Raw genomic sequence first — 22,702 nt, 5'->3', positions numbered from 1 at the left:
TATACAACATTTCCTACCTATACAGTACTTTACAAAGCGTTAAACATGTTTTCTGCGTTTCTTTACAGAAGTCAACACTCTTGCAACACATACCACACAATTATGAGGCAAAACATCGATTGACATACGCCTACGCCTACGCATAGGAATGAACGGCGCAATGTCGGAGATAACAATCTCATAAAGAAGCCTTTTAAGACAATGTGCGAACATGCTCACAGGCATAAAATTATAAGAATTCGGTTTATTTATATTCTTAAATCATATTGAATAGCAAGCACCAGGTTGCCGTCAATTTGTTCCTTTAATCTTTATTTTGTAAAACATGTACTTAATTAATTAGTATGGCTAAAACAACAACTATTAATATGAATATAAACTTAAACTAACAGCCAAGAGAGGCGATAAATAAGTTGCGAAGCAAATAATAAAACAACTTGTGATGTAAAGTCCATTGCTATTGCCAGCAGACTTGTTTGATTGAAATACATTCGTTTAAGAACGAATAGAATAGCAAAAACAGTGGAAAACATTTCATTAGTCAGCAGACGGTTCGGTCTGTACTACAAACATTTTGTAGTTGAAGTTACAACCAATATTAAAAATAATTGTAGGATCAACGAAAACGTTTGACTATATAAATTGCTTTTAACTGTTTTGGCTCATGCGTATATTCATTCTTCATGTGAAACATAACTCCCAATACGTAACTTGTGCGTTTGACATAGATTGGTAAGAGGAAAATACCGATGTACGACGCAAAAAAACGCAAAGTATTAAACATGATGGACTGACTGTCTGTGAGCTAATAACATGATCTTAGTTGCGTTTGTTTCCACAATAAACAAGTTTAAATATATTCAGCACGAACAAGTAATGAAACCGATATATTTTTCGTTATCATTTTGAAATTTTCGTACATTTAACATATATGCCGTTCCTTTTAACATTTAAACGTTAACGTAGGTAATAAATGAGACTTTCACAGGAATTGGTGTGTGCTTAACAAACAATCGTGTTTTCAAGGTGGAGTTTATCAGCGTGAAATAGAAAGGTAAATTATTTAGAAACGTTTTTTTATCAAAGCTTTACATTGCTATGGTTGTTCAAAACCTACATAACTTGGCTAGAGACAGTCGATGACAAGTTTGTCATTCTTTTATTTGTCATTAATTTTAACTGGAACGAGATGTACATATAAACACATCCTTCAAAATGTATCTAACACTGTATACCTAATGTCACCGCACAAATATAATAATTATGCTTTGTTTCCCATTGTCCGAGTTATATTTCAGAATAAATTTGATGTAGTCGATTGTTAGGTCAAGATACGATGCACTGAAAGTTTTCCTTACACTAAACTTTAACTGACTCATTCACCTTTTCAAAAGCACTTAAAAACAGCTTTATGATGTTGATAATAACCTTGTATGTAAATGAACTGACTAATATTCATATACTTATATCGATAACGTCATACCGCGGTTCTGAAGTTAACTTTACGGAACGGATGGATTATTTGGATGATGGGATACTTGTACCAAAAACTTTCATCAATGCAATAAATTTGTGACCCTCTAAATAATTCCATTAAAGCAATACGTTCACTTTCCTTTTCAGTGGTTAACTGAAAGTTATGTTTGTCTAATTTCCGCAGTTTAGATATTGTTCCTGTGATGATGCTGGTTTTGAATGAAGCTAATGTGAGCAGCAGTCATATTTCAAGGCATTTAAAAAACGGTCTGTCAAAATCAGATTTTATAAAAACAGTAATAAAAATTTTTATAAAAACAATACGAAGCATTTATAAATGTGTTTTTAGCATGATGTGGACGTTTCTCAAACGACTTGAATTGGTGGTAATCCACGCAAAAGGAAAAATCGTATAAAGATGACATTTGTAAATATACTGTATCAGGAAGGTTTGTATATTAAACAAAAACGGGTCAGCAATGCTATCGGCAAGCAACCTAGTGTAAGCGAAGAAAAAATCTTTTCTATCAACGCTTCAAGGCATAATGTGATACAGTAGCTTTTTGTTTTGTAGAAGTTATATGTTTTAGATGTATTGAAAATTGCTGATAAACCCAATACTTGCATGTAGTTATGTGCTGACTGTATATATATACTTCTAATACCTATGTTGATAGTGATGATTAAAAACATAAACGAGATAATATAAGGAAATAAGATTTTGTTTTACTGTAAAAATATAAACGATTTGTTTCATCTATAGCTTATATAGAATACTTATTTCTTTTACTGTAATTTCAAAATCACAGAGCATTACAAAAAGCCGTTAATAAATTTCGCTAAGTTAATAAAAGTTATTTGCAATATTGTATACTATTTACACTTTAGTTTATTTTTATTTGATATAACAATTTTTTACATATTTCCTTAGTTTGTTTAAATTACGCAAAAAAATTATATCAGGTATTTTATCTGAGAAACAGCTCCGTTGATATTTTGACAAGAACTGTCGTTTAAAGACATTTTATCTTATCGTAAAATAAGGTGTGGTAAAAGAGGAGGAAATTCTTTACATGACAGTCGATTATTATCGTTGTTCCCACATCAGCTTACAAGTGTATCCACTACATTTGAAGTTGTTGTCAAAACAATTGAAATGTAACGAAGCTGTGCGGTAAAGTGATGAGTATGATTGCGATACTTTATGGCAATGATTGAAGAAACGGATGTTACGATGAAATCCAGTAGACTTATTTTCTTAGTAGGTATACTTTCAAATCCTGTTAACACCTCAATGAACATACGGTACATATATAATACTGGTACATCGCAATATTTACCATCTAATCCTTTTAACTAAATTTACTCCCGAAACTAAGTGGAAATTTTTAATTACAATAGTAGGTATTTTCTTTTTTGGCATCATAAAAAGATTTTATAAAAGTTATTCTATTTTTAATTTTTATTTTGTAGTGGCTGCCCAGGCTTGAAACTATCTACCGCAAGATGTGCGCGATGCAGACAACTAAAACGAGTTCCTAAAAGTGTATTTTTTGCTGTGCTTTTGTGTTACTTTTTCAATCTTGACTTTACTGTAACGTTTGGCTGTTTTTATATATTGTAAGTTATTTTTAGTTTTCACTGGTTTACTGTTAAGCGCCTTTAAATGTTTTTTTTTCATCGGGTATAATGTGCTACATCGGTTTGTTGTGACTACTATTGTTTACACTGTATTTTACACAATAAGCAATATATCCTGTGTCAAACATTCTATTTTTTGTAGCAATGCAATGCTGTAAAATACACAGTAGTTAAAAGCTAATTGGTAAAACGCTTTTGTATCGCAGCCAAACCTATTGCACATAGATTGCAGTCGTGAAGTGCAGGAAACCGGTTTTAAAATAAAATAAACTTATATTGAGAGTGTGTGGGTGACAGAGAAAGATTTTTATCTTGTTTTATTTTGTGTTCAAAACACAAGCTTGGTGTGAAGAAAAGTGTGACTAACAATTTATTCACAAACACAAACCTGATTCTTTTCCGTTCTCAACAGAAAGCTTCTCGGTATTAAGCTCGTACAAGTATCCTTTTCAAACAAAGCCATCAATTTTAGCCTGTGTGCACCCTGAAAGCCACATTTTAAAAAAATGAAATTTTATCTTATTTTCTAAAAGTATAAAAATTATTATTCAAAATCATTACAAAGTACGAAATTCCATTATATTGTAGGAATGTCGGAGACTGGATTAAACATTTATAGGAAAACTAAAAAATATAAGCATGCATGAAAAAAATAAAATGTGCAAAGAAATATAATACAAACCTTTATATTTTACTCTAACATAGAGCGATTGGCTGGAGTTTTTGCAAAGTGAAGAAACGATTTGTAGCAGTTATTTATAAGTATAATCTGAAAACGCTTGCCCTTCAAGAAAATTATGAAGAAATAATACTATATTTTAGGTGTTTTTAAACATTAAAGTCATTTGTGAGCTCATGTATGCACTTCATATAGTGACCTCTTCTCTCGTTAATGACAAGGAAAGCAAGTCTGATGAAGTTCGCATTGGTGTCACAACACATCATCACATTGTGAATTACCGCTTTTTAGAAAAAAGGAAAAACAATGTAAATTGATTTATTGTACCAATGTAATAAACGTTTCTGAGGACAAAAAACACTACATTTTAGATGCCTCTAGTTAATTAAAATTTTTGATTTCAAATTAATAAAATTTGGATAAAACGTACGAATTTGTCGACGATTTGAAAGCACTTTTTACAAAATTGATAAGGGCGGAGTGCAAATTTCGTTGCAAGAATGTAAAGGCAGGTGCTTGCTAACAAGCAAACTTTTTAGAAATGATGGTTAAGTATACCAACAACGCTTAAATTGCAATTGCGAATCGAACAAAGTCGGCTGGCATTCTAACATTAAACACCTTACTTTTGCTTCAACATCCAAGACAACTTATTTCAGGCTCAGACATTTTGTGGCAAGAAAAAGGAAAACTTGTCTGTCCAGTAAGGCGAATCTTTGGGTATAAACCCAAAAAACAAGTTTGCCATATACTAAAAAGAGAAAAAAATCTTGGAGAAATATTCTCTCTACCATCATATATTGAAAATCCATGTGATTTTAAAAGAAAAAAAACATACAATGAGTCATCGAGCCACACCTTTAAATGTGATAATAAATAAGTATTATCAAAAAAGAAAGTAAAACTTAGGGTATAAAAGAGGAAGCGTTCGGCTACTCAAATTATCACATTAGGCTTTAACCAGCACTGAAGTGACATCAACGGGAAGAGAAAAAATCTTCAAGTCGTTTAGTTCCATCTACTTAATCAAATACCATAGCCATGAAGATTGCCGTTCTCATCACTCTTTTCGCTTGCCAACATGCTGCTCTTGGAATCAGAAACAATCTCATATCGTTACTGTTCGAAAACCTAAGCAACAATGTGGCCCCACCTGCAACGTGCCGTAAGTATTGTTTATATTTTTCTAAGGTATCTGGTTTTTGGTTAAACTCATGGATCAGAAGCGTTTATGTTTATAACAAATATTATTTCTCCTTTACAGGTTCGGACTGTAAGAACGCTTTCGTTGGGTGTATTTTATACAGCCCGTACTGCAACGATGGAACATCCAAAGCCATAATGGCAAGACGACTTTGCCCCATTACATGCAAACAATGTACCCCGTGCAAAACCTCAGCGCCATTGTGCCAAGAAGGTAATTTATCAAAACCAAAAATAGATCATGTCACTAAAATCAAGAAAACATTAAAGTGTTACAAAACTGATTGTGTCTTGTTTTAAATACTTACTTTTGTGGTTAAATGCGTCTTCGGATTTTTCAGAACCATGTTTCGACAACCATCCTTTTTGCTACTCTTTCCAAAACGCCGGGCTGTGCGAAAGCAACTACCAAGCACCAACAAAAACATTTGAATTTGTTTCGTCGAATTGCAGAAAATCTTGCGGGTTGTGTGGAGATCAATGCAAGTTGCCTCCCATAGAAGAGCAATGTGACGAAGGTGAAAACAAAACAAACTTGGTCAAAACATTGTTATAAGGATTGTGTATTTTTTTCCTGAAAAGTTAAAGGTTTTGTTAGCTGCAAAAATTCATTAACGTTATATAGCACAAAAATTTTATTCGTCTTATAGATTGTGGCGATTTACATCCTGGTTGTGGAATATGGAAAGAAAAGGGATTTTGCGCAGACGACACACCTTGGCCTCATGTATTCAAGTATTGCCCTTTGTCGTGTGAGGTTTGCAAGCCCTGCGCAATTCAAAAGTCTGGAGACCTTCCTCCGATCAACAACGAATAAACAGCTATTTTTATTAATTAAATTACGCAATAACTTGTCTTTCTGACCAACTAAAAAGTTTCTTGTAGGCTATTATTCAAAATAAACCTATCGACATTTTAAAACATGATGAATAAGGTGCTATGAATATAATTTTCCTATTATCTACTGCTGATTTTTCACCTTTGCATTAACGTGCTAACTTCGTCTACAAACAATCGATTGTAATATCGTGCAAATAAATATCAGATTAACTTACAAAGGTTGCCAAATATTTAAAACAAGGTTATATGATAGAATCGGTTCTCATTACTAATACTATCGAAAGAGACAGAGCTGAAAGTGGGTAAATTTTCGTGTCGGAACTATAAACCCCCAGACAAAAACAAATAACAAGGATTTCACATCTAAATGCAATTTTCTGCTCGATATTTGGTCTTTAAATATTTCATGAAATTCTACAATTTTAAATTGCTAAGCGAATAATTATTTTATTGTAACAACCGCTGCTGCTTTAAAAGGGGTCACAAATGCAAAATTTACGCCATTCAAAGGTTTGTAAACAATTGAAGTTTTACATATCTGTTGAGGTAAAAAATAGCCATATCTCTTTGGTTGTATGAAATTAGCGACTTGCAGACGTGACCAATCACTAAAATACAATATTATTATCAAATATCTAAACACACGGGATTTGGTTTTCGAACAAATACCATGTTATAAGTCACTTTGCTGCAGTATTTTCTACCAGAACACTGTTCCAGCACAAACATTTATACCGTAAGGTGCGTTTCTAGTCAGTTTCACCACTGGAAAGAGACCAACGCTGACAAACGGTTTATGTAAAATTAATGCTAGAAGATGGAAATATAAGTTTGGTGTTATGTGTAGGTCTAAGTAGAAAAATTAAATTATAATCATCATCGAAATTAAAGAAAACGCTTGGTAATTAACATGCACGTAAAACACTATAAAAGAACTCATGAAGGTCAGGCTTGTTAAATAAAAAAGTATTCGGATACTTACCGCTTGTGCTGACAGCAATAATTGTTGGAGACTAACGGCAGTGATTGAATGTCAGTTGATTATAGATAATAGGGTCGTAAACACTTCCATAAAAGCCATGAATATGAAGTCAACTATAAGGTTATTGCGAGATAACGATAGTATTTTAAACGCCATGCGTTCACTGATACTCTCAAATCAGCGTACCAATTACCTTTCAAAACGCTGCAATGCAACTTCCAATTTAGTTTAAACAAAAATGCAAACGTAACCACTTTCTTACCATTGCATTCCCTTTCATCAGCTAAGTAACTAACTTATATAAAATCTCCTTGCTTGTGAGTTAACTTTGCCCTTGATACGAGGAAAGCGTATGATTAATAGACTGCCTGGGGCAATCTAACCTGAACATACGTTTATGCCAGGAAAATGCCAAGAATTAGCCCGAGCTCAAACGTTCTGTATACGGACGTACGCATATTCATTCTCACGAATTCGAGCTTCACTCCTGGGTATATTAGAGTGTTAGCTTGGTCGCCAAAATGAACAAGAAGCATTTTCGTTGCAAGTAAATTTGTTTCAAAGGTATAACGTAAACTAAACCATAGCAAAAACTTGTTTTTGAGTTCAACCCTTGAGGAAAGGAATGTCAATTTTGGCTACTTACTTATACTCACTGGTTTGTAAGATACTTTTATTGCAACATGTCATGTGACATTATTTCTATCCTTTCAGTTTTTCCGTACGTAGTTTTGTAGAATATTTTGTTTACCAGTTTAATAACCATGCCTTGATATGCTATAATAAAAAAAATGTAGAACGATTGTTATTGACGTTTTAACCATCTTTTTGAATTAATGTTTAAATCAAGAAATGAAGGTCTGTAGTAGGCACTAGATATCTTGACAGTGAGGGTATGTGATTAATGATCGAACGTTCGCAATCAAATTTCGTAAATTATATAAATTTTGCGAACTTGTGATCGACTCACCGGACACATTTTGGGGAATTCTGTTATAGATCTACTTCGTTATGAAGAACCTTCCGTGGTGTGTTGTTCTTGAAACTTTCACAATTAATCAACCTTTGCTACCTTAAATGTCCGAGTTATTCCCTTCGAATAACTTTTAACGTTCTATGGTAGTAAACAGTAACAAGTTTGAGGTATAGAAATGCTTGGCGTTGTGATAAGACACAAAGAAACTTTTATAAGATAACATAAAAACGTTGACTTTTTCTTTTGGAATACGGGCTTTTGGAATATATATGTGGATCATTAGGAATACGGAAAGTGAAGTTTAAAAAGTTGGTTGAATTTAAGCTGAAGTGGAAACAGGAGATGGACAAAGAAAACGATGGAGTGTAGCTCAACAGCGCAACCGTACGGTAAAATAAAAAAGTGTTCAGAGAAATTTGCATGAAACAATATTTTCGGTTTAAGGTTAAGGATGTAAAAGGTGCGACAATGAAGATCTGGCCATAGGAACTTCGACTACAGCTGAAGCCTGGAGTGGCTCCTGTAACATCTTCCCTCGGAGGGGTTGTACGATGAAGGAAATCGTACCCCAAAAAAGGTAGAAAACATAATTTTAAAGTGAGAGGCAAGATCAAAAAAAGTTGGGCTTAAGCCAAAGAATAGTTGTCAGTCAGTATTCTGGAGAAAGAAATTTAATAACATATGTAGTGGTTAAGCAGTTATTGCCACAAACGTATCACTAATTTGGTTTCTTTTGTGACGGAGATCGCGGCCTTTATGACGCCACAACGTAAAAGTCAATGTATGAGGTTTGAATTAAATATGGTAGTAGTGGTACGCTAGCTATCGCGTTTTGGATGGAATACGTCTCAAAAGGTGAGTGATTAGTATCAGGTAATGGTTATTTATTGCATACGTATGTCATATAAAGCAGTACATGAACTGGTAAAGCATTGCTTTCTTTACGGCAGTTGTCGGCAGGGTTGGGCGGTACGTATATTCTAAGTAATCGAGCGAACGTTAACTTTATAACGGTTTATTCGATTTTTAATCGGCTTTTGTGGACTATGTTCACAAATTAATCAAAGAAGTACGCAAATATTTATCCATGTCAAATAAATAACCAATTTATCTTGGTTTGCCGTCAATTACTGCAATTCGAGTAAATTTTGGTTTTTAGACAAAAAAATGGATTAATTTTTACACACGTGACAAGACTTGGGTGATAATTATTTTTAAAAACTAATCTATGAGAAATCAAGTGATGTGTAACGTAACTTAAAGGGTCGATCTTAATTAGACACTTTTGCAAATAAATCGTTTTGTAATTAATAATTACTATAGCTGTATTCCGAAAATTAAAAATAATAAAGGACTCTTTTCAAGATTTTTTCATTTAATTGAAATAAGTCAAGGTTTTTAGGCAAATAGCCTCAATAATAGTCAAATTTTACAAATATACTGAACATATATGTAATCTGGCTTATGGAAGGGTGAGACCTATGAGACGGATTTATTTTTTAATTGTCATAATAATTTATCTCTAAGCAAAATTTTGAAAATTTTAATATGATTTGAAACGTCACCTGAAATATTATCTATATTCAAGTTATTGTAGGTATTTATAAATTTTAAATTTGAATTTTTTACTATTGTTGATTCTTTTTTTTTAGCTCATACAGTAGGACCCACCCCTACGGGTCCAATGAGCCAGAGGTATGGAAAAATTTATCCATTTCATGTTTAACTACTGTAGTTAAGCACTGACAACAATCGTCTCATGGCAAAAACAGTGTTTATTAACGAAAAACAATACGGGCATCAAACAATCAAACAAAAAATAGTCAATCTTTGGACTATTTATAGGTTATTCTACGCGTGATGGGTCCACGGTAAACATTAAAACTTGACAATTTTTGCGTAGTCGCAACAGGGGTAGGTGCAGACAAAATCTTAATGATTTCAAGTTTTGCAACACATGTAATATCTCACTATTTTTCGTCAAAGCCCTCCGCTGCTGATCATTTACCAAGAAGTTTAACAAAAGTTATCCTATTCTATTCCTTAGTTGCTGTGCTTATTTCAAACAGGATTATATTACTTTAAAACTATCTTCATTGATCGAAATTAAATTTTTTTTGCTTTTCCAAGAAATACTTTTTTCCCGTATTTTTAAGAAGTTGCCACCACTTTCTAGACTAAGACATTAACACAATTCATTGTAGTGTAGCATAAGTTTTATAACATATGTCGTTTTCAAATCGCAAACATGTGACGTGTACAACCACAAGCAGGTGGCGAAATATGTTTTTTGTCTCGTTGGTCCCCTTGTCTCATAGATCCCACCTTTCTTAATTTGGTCAACTATTTATACTTGTTTGCCAATATTAAAAAATACTATATAAATTGTAGATGTTGAATTTTGCTTTATTGTAATTAAAGGCTTATAAGCTATCATAAAACCAACATACGTTTAAACTGAAAATTCAAAATAATAAAAAAGTTTTTAAATGGCCAAAGTTTCCCCAACTGAGTTGCTCTCTGAAACACAATCCTGCTCTCGCTGTTCTTCCTATGTTGAGAGTTCGTTTGCTGTATCATTTGTGGTTTGATCATCAACTGGCCTTTCGAGGACCTCTTGCTCTGTACCATAACGCATCTCTTTAAGATGAGCCACGAAAGCACTGGATACAGATGAGTTGAAGGAAAGACTATTCAGAACCGGCTTTGGATCAAGGGAAAATAGTCCAATCTTTCTAAATCCAGCTTACAAATTAGATCTTGCGTTACTTTTCTCGACTGATTGTCAGTTGCTGGTCTGTGACGCTTTTGCCATGCAATCAGGGTGCGCGACCGATACCACAAATGACACGGCGGACCATTAACACAGATGTATAAACAAGCTGAAACATTATTTATTGTTAATACCGAAGGAATGGTCGGCATTGTTATGCTCATTTCCGAGACATCGCGTTCGGCTAATTCTGACAAACTGATATCACGATACCTACTGAGCTGTCAATCAAATAAAACTGAGTTTAAGTAGCAATTACAAATAAAACTGTAATTTAAAGTGAATGTTTAGTATTTGCAAATCACATTCGGCCATCTACTTTCGCTTTTTCTAAAACTGTTATGGATCATCCGTCTATTATGGTGGCGGCCACGTTGCAAACACGCGGTTATTTTGCGGTCATCGCCTGGACATATTACATTAAATTGTGTCTGCGCTGATTTTAGAGGTATATACAGCATGCGTGGTACTTCTTCGTTAAATACCTACGTATGCATACTTGTTGTTTGGGCAGACGAGATCCAGAATTGTAGCTCGACAATAAAAGTTGGAATTTTATGAATCTGAATTATTCAAGTAGGCTACGCTGGGGACAACACGTGCTCACTGGGAAGAAACGCAACTTTCCTTACTCGTCATCACAGAGTCATACCTTACCGAGCGCCGCAGTATCACACGAATTTGCGGCGTGGCAAATACAGACCTACAGACCTGTAGTGGCCTGAGTGGCATTTTTAATACCATTATATCATTCTTGGGAAAGTGTTCGCCAGTTATTTATTGAAGTATTGTTTATTGATAACACTGCAAATATCGTTTAATATTTGGAAACTTGCTCTAAATAACTTCATGTGAAAACGCCGTTTAGTACGTTACCAGGTGATTTCATAACGTCCTAGTTTTAACTGAATGTAATCCCCATTGCCAACGCTTATTTTGATCGTTCACACGTTCTGAAATGTTCGTGTATTTTGTGTCGGATATTTCCGCTCACGCCGCTCCACGCTGTTATAAGCTCAAACGTCTACGCAAGTAAACGCTCAGACGGAGAGATACAGGATTGTACTATTTTAGTAGTGTTAATTGCAATTCCTTAGACCTGTTTTAAATGGTGACTACTAAGTTTGTGATTGTGTGTAATATTCGGAACCTGTACAGTTCCTACAATAAAGGACCGTTTCTGATAAACTGTATCTGTATTCTGTAATATCGTAAGAGCTTTCGGCTAGCAAAAGGTTAGAGAATTCTAACCGCACCCAACCACGGAGTCAGATCATTAATTCGGCAGGTAAACTAAGTCCAACTAACATAAGTTAAGACTGATAAACTGTGCAACGACTTCTGCATTTTGGTGATCCTCGACGTGTTTCAATCCTTACAGCCGTTGTTCACTGCACAGGATTAACCTCGCGGCCCGACGAGTCAATTCATGATACGACCATGTCGAACGGAAACGGGGAACATTCGTCGGATTCTCTCAGCAATGAGGCGGCTGGAACCTCTGGTTTGGGTGCTGATAATAAATTACTGACAAGTGCGCTGCCACAGGACAATACCTCGCGAAACGATTTGTTTTCACACGTCAAGCTTCCTACCTTTTGGAAATTCAATCCCGAAGCATGGATCTCCCACCTTGAACACAAATTTTCTCTGTATCGCATCACTTCTCAAACGAACCGTTACTTGTTAGCGGTTGAAGCGATACCTGCGACAGACCTCGCTTTACTTCGTTTGCCTTCTGCGTCGGCTCATGACTGTTACGACATCTTGATCAACGAAATTTTGAGAAACTTTGACAAACGTGAGGATCATTTGGATTTTTTGTTGGCTGATCTGACGCTTCATGATCAATCTCCCAAACATTTAATGCGCGAATTAATGAATGCAGTAGGTCAAGAGAATCTTACTCCGCCAGTGGTTAAACTAATTCGTGCAAAATTTCTCAAAGCGTTACCCCCAGATGTCGCAATTGCGTTAGCCAGCGTGGAACATGACAATCTCCAAAACCTTGCAAACAAAGCGCACGAAGTATTGTTGCTTAAACAACCTAAAACTTCTCGGAACAACCTTTCCCTTGCTATCACTAATACGGATGTACAACAACATGCAACAAAGAGTTTCGGACAAAGAAATCCTAACTTCACCAATCAGAATTCAGCAAACCAACGCAAATCATTCAACCCTACTTGGCACCAACGATCACCACACGCAAACAATGGAAGGTTCCACGAATCATTCAACAACAACGTCTTTGATCGAGATATAATCAACGACCACCCGATTCTTCCTTCCCGAACAAACGCAATGACAATTTTTCAAAGTCGTCTCCCCCTCCGCAACTGTCGATCGTCAGACCTGGTGAACAAGGCTCTAGTTGCCTCCTTCCCCGGCGCGCTGATCTGGCTGTTTGAAAACGAACGGTGCTTCGGCCGATACACAAACAATATGAGATGTGGGGACCAGACATTTCAGTGCCGATCCTGGCATTTCCTCCACCACCAACCACTTCGGCTGAGGATCTACTACTTTGGTTCCAGCGACTGGAGACAACGTTCGAGCTGGTTCCACAACCTAATTTTTTGACAAGAATCTTTACCATGATAGCAGCCACACCTGCTGTCCATTCGGCCAACTTGCTAACGTTTCTTAACGAAATCGCAGGCAGTATTCCAGATATAATTCTGCTATACGAACGGTTCAAACAATATTTGGAAAAACTGTTGCTCTCGGAGATACCCTCCAACAGGTAGTTATTCTGTCATCTGTAAATATTCATTCTGTTGTTTGTTCATGCTCACTGTTGTTATCATCAGAATGTTACATTTTAATTGTCATTTTTTTCCCTTCCGTAGCGGGGGAGGAATGTAGTGGCCTGGGTGGCATTTTTAATACCATTATATCATTCTTGGGAAAGTGTTCGCCAGTTATTTATTGAAGTATTGTTTATTGATAACACTGCAAATATCGTTTAATATTTGGAAACTTGCTCTAAATAACTTCATGTGAAAACGCCGTTTAGTACGTTACCAGGTGATTTCATAACGTCCTAGTTTTAACTGAATGTAATCCCCATTGCCAACGCTTATTTTGATCGTTCGAACGTTCTGAAATGTTCGTGTATTTTGTGTCGGATATTTCCGCTCACGCCGCTCCACGCTGTTATAAGCTCAAACGTCTACGCAAGTAAACGCTCAGACGGAGAGATACAGGATTGTACTATTTTAGTAGTGTTAATTGCAATTCCTTAGACCTGTTTTAAATGGTGACTACTAAGTTTGTGATTGTGTGTAATATTCGGAACCTGTACAGTTCCTACAATAAAGGACCGTTTCTGATAAACTGTATCTGTATTCTGTAATATCGTAAGAGCTTTCGGCTAGCAAAAGGTTAGAGAATTCTAACCGCACCCAACCACGGAGTCAGATCATTAATTCGGCAGGTAAACTAAGTCCAACTAACATAAGTTAAGACTGATAAACTGTGCAACAACTTCCGCAGACCCTTCCACGTCACAGCACTTTAATAAAACAATGCTAAAAACAATAATATTTTTAACAATATGTGTATCTTGAATCGAACACGTTGTTATTTTGCTAATAGCTGTTATAGAAAGACGGTTTTTTGGCGAGCAAAATATCGAATGGATGAACTCACTGCCACTTTCTTGGCCCTAGCTCTTACGTCTTTGTATGCCATATGATGCAAAAACTTTCTCCCATTTTCCATATCGAACTTCAGAGTTACAGGTAAGCTGCAAATTAGTGAATGCTTCTTGGTGGCTTCGGAAGCTTCTACGCTGGCACAATACGAATCAAATTCTTTCATAAAACGATTAAAATCTGTACCAATCTTATACGTATAGGCGGTGAATATATACGACTTTCATCTTCGAAAGAATTCTACAACCTGGAATAAACAAAAACATTTGGTCGTCACTCCTGCGTCAACAATCCTGGCAATCAGAGTCTTGCCAAGCTCGCCAGTTTGCAACGGTTTCTACCTAGCGCTGAATTGGTTCTCTGATAACAGGCTGCCAGAGACTCGAGTTGACAACTGAGCACAAACGAATATAAAAACGTTGTATGTTAAGAAAGGTTAAAAACAAGAGCAGATTAGTAACCACTGTTCATACATCGCACCGGTAACTCGAATGACTCTCATCCGAAAAAAAGAACTAGATCTTTGTTGAATAAGGTATCAGCGTCGCACGAGGCTCTAGTGATTTTTTGCTACATAAATGCTGGTTGAGAAAAAAATTTCCAGGCTCTCTTCTGTTTTGCAAACACTTGGCAGAATTGATCTGCACAGATTTCGGTGGTATTGGCACAAACGTTTTGTTTAACCTTAAGTCTAATTGAAGTTTAGTTTAACTTACTGGCGTGCTCACTACTAACTTACCACAACTAACTACCTTTATCATCACATCGGATCCTTGGTTAACGCACATCGCACAAGATCGCTGAAGCTTTGTGTTGTAAGCGATTATGGCCTATGTATCGTTTACTGTAAAAACAATTAAGACATTCGGGAGTAAACGATCGCCGATATATTGAATGAAATGGAGTTATTCGCTCCACGTTGGCATACACACTCAAAATAATCAGGATTAGTTTAAAAAGTTTTTCACAGAAATATTAATGCTTGTCGTTTTGATTTCCTGGACGAATTCAGTTTTAAGTGCGAAATAAGTAATCAAAGAGTATAGCGTTCCTTTGAAGTACTTTAGTTCTTCTCTTGGAGCCAGTAGAAATTAGGCTACAAGCTAAAATTCAATTTACGGTCTGATATGACACAATATTGAGAATTGAAATAAATGTAGTCATGTTTTGAGATTTGACTTAAGTAATTATGGTCACATTACGTATAATGAGTAGAAATTTGTTACGTAATACTGTACTTAAAATTCTGAGAAAAATACTAAGCATAACCTTACCAATGCTTATCCTTTGAGAATCTTATGGTTAATAAAAATAACTATTACTGTTATCTTATTTCCATTGTCGATTTAAAATGCTTTATAAGTCATAGCTTCCAAAGTCGCAGTTCACGACATTCCATATACAAGCAAATCAATATAAGTAAAGATTTGTAAGTTTGTTAAAATGTTTTGAAAAGTTTAGACCACATTGTTTTTCAATTAACCTTACCACGACGATTGTGATTAGTTTCACAGTTTTAATAGCTGTGTTTTTGATTATTTTAGTAAATCAACTCCTTAGTACAATTATACATTGCGCGACATAGTTTCATTTTGCAGCAAACCCTGTATGCTTATTGCTTACACATGGGGGGATTTTGCGTTTGTAAAGTTGTCAATAAAAAACGTAACTTTCACCGTAAAAATCGAAATCACCTCAAGCTGGTAAATTATTTCTAAGCTAAATTAGACCCGATTTTGGTTCTACAATTTTCTTGAAATGATCGAAAATTTTTGTCGATGCATTATCGTCTTTCGTTGCCTAAATCACGAACCGTTGCAGCACAGGAGGATATACTGTATGCATTTACAGTAAGACAACGCCATTTTTGCGATATTTGCATAAAATAAATCAGAATATATAAAAACAGCCACTAAAAAAAAGTCTAACAAGACCAAATTATTTCATGTAATTCGTAAAATTTCATTCATTTCCCGAAAGTATATTTAGAATACTTAAAGATATTATTGTAAGGAGCCATTTGACATCTTTGATGACGAAGTGTAAAATTCTACAAAAATGATAGAAAACAAACTTGCCAGGAAACTTGAGGTTGAAGTGCAGACACGATCCATACAATACGTGATTAACGGTAGGCTATACACAGTATGTTAACATAACGTACTTGCCGCGGGCATTGTTGTTATCACGAGTTAGCCGTAAAATTTTCCGTGAGTTGCTTAATTATAACATGGTATAAAAAACTTTCACGATTTCGGTTATATTTGAATCGCAGCAATATATGAACAGTCATCTTTATTTATACAAGGTGTTTAAAACAAGCTACCCAAGTAAACGGAGAAGAGTTTACTAAACAATCTCATGCAGTTATACCCGGTAGCAGTATAGCACATTAGAAGTAGCCATATGCAGATAAGTCACTGTTTCATTGAACTATGCGGTTGTCTAAACACCGCATCAGTGACTTTCAGAAGCTAAAAATAAATGAAATTCTTTTGGAAACCTACATTTAAAACAGGACAAGAGACATGACTTAATTTTGAAAATCATCGATAGACCAAAGCTAGAAAAGTAAGAATTGCTTGTAAGGTGAATTAATTCAACTAAGCTTACCAGATCGTAAATAGATATAGATCGTAACGGAAGCAGGTTAACTCTTATGAGTTTTATCAACTGTGCCATTGTTATTGATTTTGTTTCAGTCGAGTTGCTTGATTTTTTTCAAACACCTTTTCATTCAGCAAGAAATGTACAATATTTTCATTTTTCATTTGTTTATCTATATTCTATACATTTATGTAACACAAGTTTTTTGCTTGTGTTTCGAAAAAGGGAAAAAATACATCACATCATATATGCGGCAATGGTTAAGCAGTAGCGGTAGTGGTGTTGTGAAAAATGATTACAGAGTTGATCCGATAAAAGTTAGCAATCCAAAGAAATGTAATGCGTTTCAAATATCTGGCAAGTTAACCACAAAGCATGGCTTGACTCATTGCCGTTACGAAAAGGGAGTAAACAGCAACTACATTTGGCTCAATATGAAGACGCATTTGCAGTTGTATTAGCAGAGTTAGAGATAATCTTGTTTTGTCACAATTGCTACACTGTAAGCGTTGACTTCAGTTTAATCACAGCAACAAATTTACGGTGCGACTACTGCATTAAGATTAGTTTAATTAATCATTTCCTTTTTTCGAAGTTTAAAGAATTGCAAAACAGAAATATGCAATTTATAAAACTGATATTGACGCTATTGCATTTATCAAGCTTAGTGGTACTGAAGGTAAAAACTGTTATAAGCGCCGGTAAGTAAGTAAGTAATAAAACTCTTTACCTAAACTTACTGTACATATTGCCACGCTGCACAACTTATCAATGTATGTGTGTACAAGTAAAAAAATGTATATTTTATTACTTGTCAGTTACTTGTCAAATCTATTACGTTTGTAGATGCCTACTATTGCAAGCTAAACAACTTCAAATGTGAGGAACCGTCTAGTTTCAGATGTGGCTGCAAATGGAAGCAACAATCTATACGGGATAAGGTAGACGACAACTGCATACCGTACCGATGGACGTGTGACGGCGAAAACGACTGTCTGGACGGAAGCGATGAAGCCGATTGTGACTGTGAAGAAGGTTTCTACAAATGTGGTTGTGATTTAAATGATCCAAATTGCAAAAAAGGACGTGGATGTATTAGACTTTCATCTGTATGTGATGGCAAGAGGGATTGTACAGACGGGAGCGATGAAAACCAATGTAGCTGCAAAATGACAGAATACAAATGTGGTTGCCCCGGGCTTATGCCAGATTGTTATAACTCATCGCATGTATTAGGTTGTGTGGAAAAAACAGCACGATGCGATGGCTGCAAGGATTGTGCTGACGGTAGTGATGAAAAATTTTGCACTTGCAAGTATTCTTCAGACTTCCAGTGTGGCTGCAACCATACGGCAATGCAGTGTGAAAATGGCACAAAATGCATTTCTCACAGGAGAATGTGCAACGGCGTGAAAGACTGCAACGATGGTTCGGACGAAATAGGGTGCTCTGAATGTGGCGTGGATAAATTTTGTTGCGACTCCGACTGTACGAAATGTATCGCACAAGAGTTGATTTGTAACGGAGTGGCAGATTGTTTTGACGGAAAGGATGAGGACAGTTGTTGTACGGAAAAAACTTTAACTTGTGACAACCGTCAAAATGTAGGTAAACGCTTGATGCCTAAGCTTATACCGTCCAGCCTGCGATGTAACGGCGAAAACAACTGCGACGATTGGAGTGATGAAGTCAACTGTACTTATAACGACTTGTTCAAGTGTAACTGCCATCGTGGAGATAAAATAATTTGTGAGAATACGGAACTCGTTGCCATTGACAAAACATGGGTTTGTGACGGTCACTTTGACTGCCCGGACAAGAGCGATGAATTCCAAAACTGTACCCAAAATTTTTTCAAGTGCGATTCAGGAGACCTAGTACACATCGATGACGTTTGTGATGGTGACAATGATTGCAAAGACTGGAGTGATGAAAGAGGTTGTAACTGTTCAGTCGACAAATTCCAGTGCGCCTGTTACAGTGGCAACATAACATGTAATAAATTTCGTGGATGTATTTCGTCTAAAAGAGTGTGCAACGGATATAACGACTGCGGCGACTGGAGCGACGAAAAGAATTGCATTTGTCCTAAATCGCGCCCTGTTCCGTGCGATTGTTACAAAAATAATATGACATGTGATGCCACAAGCAATAAAGGATGCTACAGGAGCAGGCAGCGCTGTGATGGAAAAAGTGAATGCCCTGATTACAGTGACGAATTTACTTGCGATTGTGCAGACGATGAGGTTAGATGTGGATGCATATTACCCAAACCCGGTGTTTGCCTGCGACAAGGAGCGTGTATCAAAAAGGAACAAATTAGTGATGGCGTCAATGACTGTTGGGACGCCAGCGATGAATTGTGTAATGTTACGATTCAAATGTGCGATGGACAACAGCGAAAAGTGTACGTTTGTTCATCAATGGATAGTTGCTTTTACACACCAGAGTGTGACAACGCGACATGTACCATGAGTAACTCCACTATATGCCAAAATGGTGATTACAATGACCATAAAAGTTCGTTAGTATGCTCTTCCATAAGCAACGTTACCAGCAAAAGCTGTGAAACCGTCGTGCAGTGCTTTAACGGACAGGCCATTATGGCTTCAAGTTTTTGCGACCGAAAAGTGGATTGTCCTGGAGATGAAATTGTCCGTGAACCAGGATTTAAGTGCGTCACTCAATCGTTATTTGGCGATTGTATTTTGCCACAAGAAAACCTGTATGATTCAGTGGCTCAGTGCACAGACAAATCCGATCTGTGCTTTCAAAATAATTCCTTTACCTGTTTTAGGTGTTTGGATGGGAGATTAATTATATCGCGTAGCCAGGTTTGTAATGGCATTGTTGACTGCTATGATTTGTCGGATGAATGTTTGTGTGAAGATCAGACTGCATGCGGTGAAATTTTAGGCAAAACTTGGCAGAGCGGGCAAAACTGTTCCATGAACGAAATGCCATGCAACGGCACATGTGTCAGCATAAGTGCGGTTTTGTGTAACCATAAAATAGATTGTTCAGACGGTATTGATGAAAAATACTGTGACGTTATGGGTGTTTCAGACGAAATATTTGAAGTGATTACTTGTGAAAATAAATGGGGTCAAGTAAACGCTCGAAAATGCAACGGCATACCCGAATGTAGAAATTTGGAAGACGAATGTGACAGTTGTTTCCCGAAAGCCGCTTTTTGTAACGATACTTGCCACAATTTGCTTCCGATCGGAGACAGATACTGCAACGGGAGAGCAGACGAAGCTTACATGTTTTTAAACCGAACAGACTGTGAAAAAGGTTTTGACGAAAAAAGTTGTCCCGAACGATTTTATTGCAGTGGAGGCGTTCCACTTAGTGTGGGCAAAACTAAGGAGTGTAATGGTATAAAAGATTGTCTCGATGGTTCTGATGAACATATTGACACGAAGAAATGCAAATATCGTTTTTACTGTGAAAAGAGCAATACAACAGTCTCTATACATTTTACCGAAGCTGGGGACGGAAAAGAAGATTGCCCTGACGGCAGCGACGAGTGTCCGACTGCTTTCCAAGCTAATGCCTTTTCGTCTCAGAAAGAAATGATATCTGGATATCCATTGCAGATTATTATATGGGTTATGGCAACCTTTGCAATTTCAGGGAATATTTTCTTCATAGCTCATACAATCAAACAACTTGCATTTTCAACAAATCTCTCGGCGCTTGCTCGTTGCAATTACGTGCTATTGCTCAACCTCGGTTTGGCAGATTTGCTCATGGGCGTTTATCTTCTCATTATTGCAATCAAATCAGTTGAGTATTCGGGAAAATACTGCGAATATGATAAAATATGGCGTTCTAGTTTTCTTTGCGCTTCTGCTGGAAGCCTTGGCATTATCGCGAGCGAAGCGTCAGTGTTAATGTTGGTATTGCTAACATCGTTTAGAATGGCATCAGTCTTAAAACCATTTAAGACAACTTTTACAGAGCATCTAAAACGTTACCTTACTTTAGCTTTGGCGTCTTGGATACTTGCAATTCTGCTTGCCACAATTCCCCTGTTTGAATTCATCTCCAGTTATTTTGCGTCTTCTGTTTGGTTTCCTAATGTAATCCTTAGTACGGATGTTGTTACACGCGAACATCTCACAAATCTTGTAGAGCGTCTTTGCTTTTTCCACGGAAATAGTGGCTTTGATACCTCTGACCTGTTGAGTGTGCTGGCGTATCTATCGAAACGCTTTCCCGATAGTCCACCTAAAGCAGTATTCGGTTACTACTCTGACAATCCAGTATGTTTGCCGCGTTTCTTTGTATCACACGGGGAAGCAGCATGGGAGTATTCAGTGTTTATGATAACTTTAAATTTTGCTTCCTTCATTTATATAGCAATTGGGTACGTGGTTTTGTACAGAAAAAGTACAGCGCAGTTCATATCTGCTGAAGCAGCACAACAAAGCCTTGCTTTGCAAAGGAAAGTAGCACGTTTGATTGTAACTGATTTTGCGTGCTGGGTGCCAATTTGCTTAATGGCCTATATCCAACTAGTTGGTATCAACCTCAATCCAATCGCTTACGTTATCAGCGCTGTTGTGTTGTTGCCAATTAACAGTGTACTTAATCCTATTTTGTATTCGCCGGTTGTTGAAAGTGCGATAAAAAAGTTGTTTTGTTCAAACAACAAATCAAGTCGGAATGATTCGTTTAAGTTTGTGACGGTCTCCAACAGACCTGATGTGCCCAATGTGAACAACAACAATGAAGCTAAAAGTAATAATGCTCTGTGAAATTAGTTATCAAACTTGTAGTACTTATAGCGTTGTAAAGTATTTTATCAAAATATTGTTATATTTATTTTCCGTTTTTATACTGAAGTGAACTTGACATGGCACGTTTGTTTTGGTATTGACATAAAACAAGTTTTACTTAAATTTCTTTGTCCAGGATGGCAGTACTCTTTTTCAGACTGGGAATTATCCTAACAAATAGCGTATTAAAAATTTCCAGGTTACATCTTTAACAGTATAACTTATTCTAAAATGTGCTTGAAAAAGTGTGATTTTTGGCCCAAAATTCAAGTGTTGAGTTTAGCGAGCCTTTGCAGGAGTTTTAGGAAAGTGATTTTATTGGGTTTTCATGAAATAATACCATAAGTCATACTAAATTCATATGCAAAAAAAATTTCAGGGAGCCTAATGTGGGAGTTTTTGAATAATTGCGTTTTTAGTAATTTCACAATAAAACAAATATTCCGAAAATAGCCCTCTTTTCAAGGTAGGACAAGACCTTAACGATGCTACCTTCTGGTGGACAGTTCCACCTTCGGGCAATATCACGTCTATAACAACAAAAATACTCAAAATCCGAGGCTCGAGCAAGGTGGAATCATCGCCAAGCATAGTCCCGCTACTTTCCTCAGTGCGAGGACAAAGATTCCGATAGGAACCAAGAGTTCCTGATGAGTTTTACTTACTCATCTGATACTGTAATGATTGCCTGTGCCCAGTCGACACACAATAGATTCTTCGTCTAAATTCAATTTTTAAAGAATGCAATCGGAGAATATAGAAAGTATTATGTTGATAAATCCAGTTTCATCTGCTCCAATAACTAATCGCATAAGACCAGTAACAGGCGCCAGTGAATAGATTTCAAAATATATCAACATAACTAGCTTATAAACAAAAACATATTATTATTATTATCTTTTAAAGCGAAAAAAAACTAAGTCCGTCATACATAAGTATTAACCTGGCTAACAAAACAAAATGGATAAAATATGATCATTACTGAAACTGCAAATTGAACCGAAAATTGTGGCTTATATGATCTGAGCAATTACATTCTATTCGAAATTCGGTAAGAAATTCTTCATATGTTTGGCCGG

At 36.2% G+C, this 22,702-nt stretch overlaps 2 protein-coding genes across 2 annotated transcripts; both read left to right on the top strand.

Moving 5' to 3' along the window:
* Positions 1–4,707: 4,707 nt before the first annotated feature.
* Positions 4,708–6,079, top strand: LOC143453362 (uncharacterized). Its single transcript, XM_076954676.1, has 4 exons — positions 4,708–4,961; positions 5,061–5,213; positions 5,341–5,517; positions 5,650–6,079. The coding sequence occupies exons 1-4, from the start codon at positions 4,838–4,840 to the stop codon at positions 5,814–5,816; spliced, it is 621 nt and encodes a 206-aa protein (XP_076810791.1). The 5' UTR covers positions 4,708–4,837; the 3' UTR covers positions 5,817–6,079.
* Positions 6,080–16,451: 10,372 nt separating this feature from the next.
* LOC143452620 (uncharacterized) lies at positions 16,452–21,831 on the top strand. The gene is made up of 2 exons (XM_076953662.1): positions 16,452–17,537; positions 17,683–21,831. Exons 1-2 carry the CDS (start codon positions 17,456–17,458, stop codon positions 21,600–21,602), a joined length of 4,002 nt encoding a protein of 1,333 aa, XP_076809777.1. The 5' UTR covers positions 16,452–17,455; the 3' UTR covers positions 21,603–21,831.
* The last annotated feature ends 871 nt before the right edge of the window (positions 21,832–22,702 follow it).

This window comes from Clavelina lepadiformis, chromosome 4 (genome assembly GCF_947623445.1).
Source record: "Clavelina lepadiformis chromosome 4, kaClaLepa1.1, whole genome shotgun sequence".
Taxonomy (NCBI): domain Eukaryota; kingdom Metazoa; phylum Chordata; class Ascidiacea; order Aplousobranchia; family Clavelinidae; genus Clavelina; species Clavelina lepadiformis.
This window is presented reverse-complemented; position numbering and strand designations above follow the sequence as displayed.